Source organism: Sorex fumeus, unplaced genomic scaffold (assembly GCF_029834395.1).
Source record: "Sorex fumeus unplaced genomic scaffold, SorFum_2.1 ptg000046l, whole genome shotgun sequence".
In the NCBI taxonomy this organism is placed as follows: domain Eukaryota; kingdom Metazoa; phylum Chordata; class Mammalia; order Eulipotyphla; family Soricidae; genus Sorex; species Sorex fumeus.
Window position 1 is genome coordinate 6,315,812 of NW_026606103.1, and position 9,102 is coordinate 6,324,913.

At 53.5% G+C, this 9,102-nt stretch overlaps 1 protein-coding gene across 1 annotated transcript; it reads left to right on the forward strand.

Moving 5' to 3' along the window:
• Positions 1 to 442: 442 nt before the first annotated feature.
• On the forward strand, positions 443 to 8,650 carry LOC130031219 (NUT family member 2G-like). The gene is made up of 9 exons (XM_056122486.1): positions 443 to 458; positions 2,173 to 2,225; positions 2,458 to 2,675; positions 3,131 to 3,259; positions 3,632 to 3,764; positions 4,271 to 4,465; positions 4,866 to 4,967; positions 5,416 to 5,463; positions 8,597 to 8,650. The coding sequence occupies exons 1-9, from the start codon at positions 443 to 445 to the stop codon at positions 8,648 to 8,650; spliced, it is 948 nt and encodes a 315-aa protein (XP_055978461.1).
• The last annotated feature ends 452 nt before the right edge of the window (positions 8,651 to 9,102 follow it).

Below are 9,102 nucleotides of genomic sequence, written 5' to 3' on the forward strand. Positions count from 1 at the left end.
GTAGACTCTGTTGAAGGAGGTCAACAGGAAGAGAGGAAGGAGAGAGATTTGAGGGGCACACAACTAGACTGGTGGATAAAGTATTGAGATACAGCGAAGACCAAGCCAACCTGTGTGCTGAGAATCGGGAAACTTTGTCTAAGTGGCTGGAAGAGGCCATGTGAGCTGCTCTGCCATTGAGCAGTTTGAAGGAAAGTTCTGGTTCTGGCCGTCCAATCAGAGCCCTTCATGGAATGTTTCCCCAGCCAGGCCCTCCTGGCCCTCCCCTCCCCCTACTGCAGAATGTCTTGAGCCCAAGATTCTGAGGTTTGAATTCAAACTTCACCCTCACCCACTCGGATCCTGAGCGTCTGCGTGAGCAGTTCACTCTCTGATCCTGGTCCTGATTTTTGCCGTTGTGAAGGCTGATAAACTGCAGTGGCCTCTGGCCACGTCTATGACGATGGCGTCAGGAGGAGGTAAGCCTGTGAGGGTGTCTGTGTATGTGAGAAAGTCTCTGTCACCCTGAAATCCTTTGGGTTCATTGTCACTCTGACTGGGAACACCATGTTTTGAGTGGGTGAAAGAGGAGAAAGACCTGGGCTCCATAGATATCTCACCTGTACAGCAAAGAGAGCCCAGGAGAACCTGAGGGGTCTGGGAGGGCATCCTTGGAGGTGTGTCAAATTACCTGGGCGAAGGTCATTGGTATGGACAGAGGGAGGCAGCAGGCGTATGGCTGCTTTATATGTGAGTGTCCTGCTGGTGGATGGGGGAACAGGGTCATTTTCATGTGTCTGGAGGGACTGTTTTGTGGTGGCACAGGAAAGACCCAGGCATGCTGAGTCCATGTCTCCTCCTGTGCTCTAGAATAAGTTTAGAAGTAATTAGACTTGCGCTGAGCTCAACCTGATGTGGACAGCTCAGCACAGATGGTCCAGCCTGAACCTTGTTGAGTGAGGCTGTCTGTGTGTAATTCTGCCATGATGAGTCCTCCCCAGAGCTGGGCTGCAAGTGACTAACTGCCACAGTCAGAGCCTGACACTTCTACAGACTTAAACTCTCTGCTGGCTGAGCCCAGCAGCTGTCTTGGGTCAGCAGGTTGGGAGACAGGTGACTTCAGCGTAGTTACAACTCAGATTCCTGAGTTATTCTGGATTGTTCTCATTTTGGTGAAGTTTGTTCTTCCATGGTCTGGCATCTCATGGTGCAGCCCCAGCAAGCATTTCAGCTCTGAGGTGAAGATTGATGGAGAATTGGATACTTCCCTCACAGACAAGGAATAAATGGATGTGTGAGTCTATGTGTGAGTTTGTGAGAATGAGTATGTGTTTCTGTGTGTGTGTGTGTGTGTGTGTGTGTGTGTGTGTGTGTGTGTGTGTGATATGTGGGGTTTTCCTGAGAAAAGTCTGTGAAGGTCTGTTCCTTGAGGAGAGGTGGAGTGTACTGAGGCAGAAAGAGCATCGTCAGAGCAGTTGGAGACATCAGGGCCTCTGTCCTGAGCATGATGCACACAGGCTCTGGGTCGTCTCTAGTGCGAGTCTCTGTGTGAATTCCACCTGAGTAACGATGGTGGCAGACAATTTTCTTTCCTGGCACCTGGTTTATGCCTGATGTTAATTATCCTGTATCCGTCTCTGGGATAAAGTCTTAGATTATTTAGAAGATGTTACCAATTTTCAATCTAACATGATCAGCAGCTCCAGAACTCTGGAAACATCCCCAGTGTCTGACTGGTGAAATCTCTGGCCATTTCCACACCTGCTGCCATCCCTGATGGAACTCTCCCAGAACACAAGAACCCTAGCCTTAGGATCTCCACGAAGTATAACCCAGCTGGAGGGGAGGGATGGCCTGTGCTAGGGACTCAGGGATGAGACAGGGCACACCACCTCATTCCTTTCAAAAGGCCTGATCTAGGGATGCTTGGGTCAGTGAGGCCTTGCTCTCCCCCACACGTCTCCCTCTCACTCCCCTCCCTCCTCTCCACAGTGTCTCCTGTACTGCTCCCAGAGATGACCATGAACCTTGGGGTCTCCGGCTCTGCTTTCCGGGTCTTGCCCTTTCTCAATCCAGGGCTCCCCCAGCCACCACCCTGGGAGCCCATCCAGATGCCCCCTCTGGTGACCTCGGCCATTGCTCCTGGCAACCCTCTGGTACTGTCACCTTTCCCCATGGTGCCTGTGATGACAGGAGCTGCCAGCCATGGTCCCCGCGTTCCTGAACCTTACAAGGTTATCATCCAGGTCAGCCCTGAGGTGGGGCTTGTGGAATCAACCCAGAACCAGCCTGTCATCCTGACACAGGCTTCACTCAACTGGGGGGGGCCCAGAAGTTCCATCTGCCGTGAATGGGCATCCTGCACCCATCTACTTGGTGTCACCTGTGCCGAAGACCGTTATGCCGACCCCAGCTACTACTGTCACCCAGGCTGGGACAGGAGACCATCCTCCTCAGGCTCCACTGCCAGTGGCACAGGTGGTTCCCATCATCCTCCCATCGAGTGGTGGACCACTGCCCCAGTGGGTTTGTGGTGAGAGTGGTCCCGCCAACACCCGGAACCAGGCATCACCTGAAACCTCCAGCAGGCCCAGTAGCGTCTACGAGAACTTTCGGCGCTGGCAGAAATTCAAGGCCCTGACCCGGAGGTACCTTCCTCAGACTCCGGACACTGAGGCCGTTTCCTGCTTCCTCATGTAAGTCCCTCGGGTGTCCTAGACCTAATGGGAGCTTCACAGGAAGGGATTGGGGTGACCCCCAGGGTAGGGTCCATGACAGCATGACCTCAGGAATGCCACCCCAGGGTTTCGGCTCAAATCCCATAGTGACTAGTCATGCCCTAAAGCTTCAACTCAGTCTGCTCATCAGGGTTGGACCCGACCTGTGGTCTGTAGGAGAGACATTCTGTTCCTAATACCAGACACATCACAGATGCACCAGGGTTCAGACAGGCCATGACTGCTCGGCCTTGGCATCTCATGACGTATCCCCAGAGCTGAGGGATAACACCAGCATGGCCACTGAGCTGGTGTGTGGGAGGCAGAGTCAACTCTGTGCGGGGAGACCAGGCCACCATGGGGGGTCTAGGCATGGGTGTAGGGCAGCGGGGGCTCCTGGCAGATACAGACCCTGACCGAGCCTGTCCTTGCAGCCCGGTGCTGCGCACCCTGGCCCGCCTGAAGCCCACCATGAGCCTGGAGGAAGGCCTGCGCCGGGCCCTGCGGGAATGGGAGGGCACGAGCAATTTTGACCGCATGATCTACTACGACATGGCTGCCAAGTAAGTCAGTCCTGGGCAGAGTGTGGGGGTTGGGGCTGGCTGCGGGACCGGGCTTCAGGGGCTGCTCCCAGATGGCCAAGGCATCCTTGGCATCCGCGGGAGGCCCTTCCCCTGTGGAAGCTTGTCCCTCCTGGGGCCGGGACACTTCTCCCCACCCCACTCTGGGGCTCCTGACCACAGTCTGAGGGTCACAGTCCCTTATTTTCTGTGACGCTCAAAAGGCTGATATGGGGAATCACTGGGGGCGCCGGGGTCTGTGCCCACCCATTCTCCACCCTCCTGAGGTCTTGGCCGTGAGAGTTCCCTGTCCCTGCCTCATCCAGTGTGGTCCAGGCCAGCCCATCTCGATGGGGTCTGTGCTCCCCATACCAGGTTCATGGAGTTTGAGGCTGAGGAAGAGATGGAAGCGCAGAAGCTGCAGTGGATGAATGGAGTACAGGGCCTGCCAACCACTGCCCCACCCAGGCCTGAGCCTCAGGGGGCTCCAGGCCCACCGCTAGGCCAGCAGCCAGGTACCGACACTGTTCCCCAGCTAATTTTCATAGGCCCAGAAAGGTGCTAGGATTCGTGCCCTGCCAGGGAGCGTTCACTCTCCCGGGGACACCCAGGCCTATGCTCAGCGGCCCCCTGTTCCTGGGTTTCTCCCTCTCCCTGAACACAGCACGCTGCCTGAGGGCGTCAGACTCACCTTTGAAGTGGGTTTGGAGACCCTGGCGACACAGTTGACCCTCCTCCCTTTGAGGGTCCCCTCATCCCTCACGCAGTTATGGGATTCTATTACACACAGATGTAGACACACACCTGACCTGACCCATCCCACAGGTATCCATCCCCATTTCTGTGCTCAGTGCTGTGTGTCTAAGGGCAATGGATGCGGGGTCCCCTCACGTCCCTCTCCCCTTCTTCCTCCTCAGCCTGTGTCCCTAAGAAATCCAAACCCTGGGCTCGGGCAGCCTGCCCCAAGACGCACAAACCACAGCGGGCCCCCAAACCAAGGCCCCCAAGGAGATCCCCCCTGAGACCGTGCAGGAGAACATGGATATCATGGACGAGAAGCTAACGGCCCCCGATACAGTCTGCGGGGCGCCCCTTGGCCGAAGGGCAGCGGGCAGGAAGGAGCAGCAGGAGGAGGCCGGGACCTGCCCTGAGCCGGGGCTCCTGAGCTATGTGTACGAGCTGTGCTCCCAGGAGGCCTTTGTCACCAAGGTGGGTTTTGGGGACTGCTGTAGGGTGGGGAGGGCGCAGGGTTGCTTCTGTCCAGGGCTTGGTAGTGACATATTTCTACTTGTGTTTGTGTGTATGTGTGCATATGTGTCCCCTGTGTACAAACATTGGCCCTAGTTTGTGAATTTCTTGGTTTGGTCGATGTGTGAACATCTCTGTGTGTCTCCATCTGTGTGTACTGTGTGGGCTCTGCACAGAAATGTGTGGATACATGTACATGTGCCTAGAGGTGGAAGAGTGTGTGTCTTTGTGTCATGTGTGTACATGACAGAGACTATGTGCAACCGTCCAAGACCCTGCACTGTGCTGAGAACGGGTGTGTTTGCATCTTAATTCCTTCCTAGTCCCTATGAGAACCCTCACACCTGCTTTCCCCTCCAAGGTCGAGGCAGTCATTCACCCCAGCTTCCTGGCGTACCTGCTCTCCCCAGAATCCCAGCTGGATTTCCTGGACCTGGCTGAGGAGCTCGAGGAGGAGGAAGGACTCACCCCCACACAGGTGAGGCACATAGGTCTCTGGGGTCCATGCAGGACCCAGGGGAATAATGTGAGGGTTTCCTGTAAGGCAATGGGTAGCGGCCCACGGCAAACAGGAGGCATTTTGCATGTGATTGCTGGAAAAGAGTCCCTGCAGGGGACTCAGGGGACAGGTCCCAGGGCACTCAGAGCAGCAGGTTGGTCATGAGTCAGGGAGGGGCGCCCAGCACTGGGGCCTAGTCACTTGGTGCCCTCCCTGCCCAGGCCATGGCCAGAGGCCTCCCTTTGTGACCTCAGGGAAGATGAGGACGTGAATATGGGGTGAAGGAAGGGTTGGCGGGGGTGAGGGCCCTTAGTGGGACAGATATCTGAGTTTTCTACTCTGGGAGGAGTCGCGGTCACTCTCTGTCCCACCCTGCACCCCCACATGCCCACACTCTCCTTCCTCCCTTCAGATTGTGGAAAAGCGTCTACGGGCTGCGCTGGACAAGGAGGTCCAGAAGGCTTGTCCCCAACACCAGCTGACTCCAAAGGACTCAATTCCATCTGAGAGTGCCGCAAGTCACTGCAACACAACTCCTACCTGGGGCCATAAGCCAGGGGCCAGCGCTGAATCCTGCCCCCCTGAGACTGACTTTGGACACGCCTCAAGACCTGTGCAGGCTGAGTCCACTGGGATGGCACCTCGAGCCTCTGTCCTCTCTTTGGGGAGCCTGGAATCCCCATCCCTTCAGGCAGAACAGGCCCCCTGTCCCGGCCTTGCTGCCCCTACTCTGGACAGCAGGGTCTCCCTCATGCTGGGAGAGGCCCCTCCTGGCCAGGGGCCACATGGGGCAGCAGAGGGCTCCAGTGAGGAGGAGGAGGAGCTGCCCAGCCTGGGCTTCCTCCAGGCCTCTCAACACAGCCTTCTGCGGGGCTTCCCCATGAGCCCTGGCTCAGACACTGGCCCCCGCTGCCCGAGGGCCTGGGGGGCTTCTCAGACCCAACCCACTCAAAGAAGGGCCTGCAATCCTGCTGCCCCTGCTACTGCCCCTTCCAGGAAGCGTCCTCTGTGTGGGAGCGCAGGACTGGGCACTACTGTGAAGACCCCCTTCCCTGGGGAGCACCCCAGGGTGTCTGGGGACTCAGCCTTGACTGTGGAGCTGGTAGGCCCTTCCCTGCCCCCAAAGAGAAGGTTCCAGCCTGCTGTAGCCCAGAGGAGTACAGTACAGGATGGGTACAGCATCCAGTAGGACACCGGGGGGCTCCCTCCCGAGCCTGGCTGCCCCTAGCAGCCTTGTCTTCCACCTGATCTTCATCCAGCTAGGACTTCTTTGTATAATTTGGCGGTCCCAGTGTTGGGGTTGTGCTGGAGCAGCCCCTTTGTGTCATTGTGTAAATAGTTAATAAATTTCATTTCATTGAAAACACTCTTTGTATCTCCTGTCGCTCATGCTCCTTGGACAATCCTGAGATGAAAACAGGTAAGGGCGTTACAGGGGTTGGGTCCTGTGAGACATTCTGCTCCCTGGAGCAGGGAGGAGTCCTCCCCACCCATTGGGAGATGTGCTCAGTTTCACCAGACCCACCCAATTCTATGGATATAGGAGTGGCTCACGTTTGCTGCCTTTTCCTTGGAATGCATCAAAAAGCACATCAAAGATTGAGGCATCACGCTGGGAAAAATCACAGCATGGGAGAGAGCACCACACAGGAGCTCTCACAGTTGTGGGAGACAGACTCTTTCTATTTCTTCCCTGAGTTCGTGCGTCACACCCAACAGTGACTGCTCTACAGAGCTCCTTGTTCTAGGACTCATTCCTGGTATAGCTCAGGGGACAACGTGGTGCTAGACATCAGTAGAACGAGGGCTGTGCACATTCAACACAAGCACCTTAATGTGTATACAATTTTCCCAATTCTCAACATTCAATTTGATTTGTTTTAGTGTCACACAAAATGGTTCCTGGAGCTTACTCTGGCTCTGCCCAGGAAGTACTCCTTTCTGGCCTCAGGGGACCATATGGAGTGCCAGGAATCAAATCCTGGTTGGCCATGTTCAAAGCAACTGCCCCATCAACTGTACTACTTCTTCAGTTCCAAAATACCTTTTAAAACAATTTCACCACACTTTAAAATAGAGCTCGTATCCTCAGAAGGTGTCCATAACCTCCTCCACTCAGCCATCACCCTTTCCCTTCCGATTGATCCTTGAGTCTTGAACCCCATATTCCTTTCTTTCTCTAGATTCCCACAGTCTGGCCATCTAGCTTTCTGTGGCCTCTTTCACTGAGAATAGCTTTCCCTGGTCCACCTACATCAGCACATATCCACAGTTCAAACGTTAACTACAGAATCATATTCCATGTGCAGAAGGGCTACATCTGGCAATTCCTTCAATGGTTGATGAACAATGAGCTTCTTCCTATTCCCTTGTACTAGCTAACAGCAGATACGCAGATTTTAAGTGAGGTTCTCAAAGAATTTTATTGAGAACGCAAGCCTGGGAAAAACTCTCTCACTGCTGGCAAAGAACCCCAAATTTGGGATTGTGGAGTAGAGATTTTATGCACTGTGTAATGCAACCCAAGCACGAAGGTTCTGATAAATGTATTAGGGATGCAACGATTTGTGTTATCCAGAGAACATGTGTCCTCTCTTGGTGTTTTCTTTGCACTAAGACAAACAGCAAGGTCCTTAATCTTTCCTTGTCTGTCCCATCTCGACTTCTGGAACCAAGCATGGTGTCCTGAACCTGCAGTTTTCTTTATCCCTGATAGTTCAGGATCTATATTGCCTTTGGTGCTCTGTTACTTTCTGCCTATTTGGAGACAGTTCAAAATCACAGGTAGTTCCTGTCAGGAATGGGTTTTTTTTTTTGTTACGCAAAATAATTTTTTAAATTTTATTTTCATAAAGTTATTCACAATAATGGATTACATTCAATATTGCAATCAAACCACCATTATACCATCCCAACGCCATTATTTCTAAGCTTACCACCACCACCACTCAAGCCTGCCTAACAGACTCATACTTTATTTTGTATAGCTTATTATGAATAGCATGAGAAGTCACATGGCCACAAAAGTGGCTGCATGCCCTGGAATTCTAAAATTTTAAATAATTAGTGTCCAAAGAAATCTCTGCAGCTAGCTGCTCGATTCTGAGATTCATTTTGGAGTCTCTGGATCATGGCCATTACTGAGCTTAAATGGCACAAGGAGGAAGGCAGTTCATGGGCGTGACATAGAGGCGAGGAGATGGGAAGGAGCAGTTGTACCTGATCCCTTGAGGACTAGAGTTAGCAGTCACTGGTCTAACATACCTGGGTTTTCCATTGGGCTCTGGATTCGTAAGGGGCAGGTAGAGGGACAGCACCTGCCCCTGTCTGAGGCACCCCGGTGAAATCGGCCTGCTGCAAGATCAGGAGACATCTCTTCAGCAAGCTTCCTGGTTCTGAGATTCATTTCTTGTTGTGAATGATTTCGGGTAACCTTGAGGCTCCTCCACAGCACCAGTAGGTTCTGGTGTTAAGTGACTCAACATGCCTGATCATGCATTTGGTCCCTAGAAGCAAGAACAATTCCTGGGCACCACACCAGTTTTGTTCTTTAAAACTCTTTAAAACTCTTAAAACTTTAAAACTCTTTAAAGCTCTTTAAAACTGTGATCAGTGTGGTAGAAATGAAGTATGTCCAGACTCTATGACACAGATGAAACAAGGTGGTCAGACCTTTCTACTATTCCTGCATGCTCCTTTATGGGCACACAAAGTCCAGCATCCAGATTTCAGAGCAGATCACCTGCCCTGCAGGGGACCCAGATACAGCAGCGGGGCCTGTGCTCATTCCCATAGACTAGCCCATAACCTCCAGGTTGTTCCTGTTGGCGAGCTCCTTGCCACCTAGACCAACCCCAGCAACCGCTGGGAGTTTAAACAACACTGACTTGTCTGGAGAAAGCTCTGCTCTCCACTGGGGAGCACTGAGGTTGCCCTGCAGTCACAGTCAGGGAGCTGAGGGGTCCCTGGGCTCTTTCTCCTCCATGGAGCAGACCCTAGAGGGGGAGCCGGGCTGTGGAGCTGTGTTGGATGGAGGAGACTCTGAGGTGGTGTTGCTGATAAAGGACCTTAAAAGTTGGATCAAGCATCTGGAAAGCCC

Excerpts from the sequence above, each read along its gene's own strand:
- LOC130031219 (XM_056122486.1), top strand. Across the intron at positions 3,260-3,631 it reads TACTACGACATGGCTGCCAA|GTTCATGGAGTTTGAGGCTG; the intron begins GTAAGTCAGTCC and ends TCCCCATACCAG. Across the intron at positions 4,968-5,415 it reads AGCTCGAGGAGGAGGAAGGA|ATTGTGGAAAAGCGTCTACG; the intron begins CTCACCCCCACA and ends TCCTCCCTTCAG.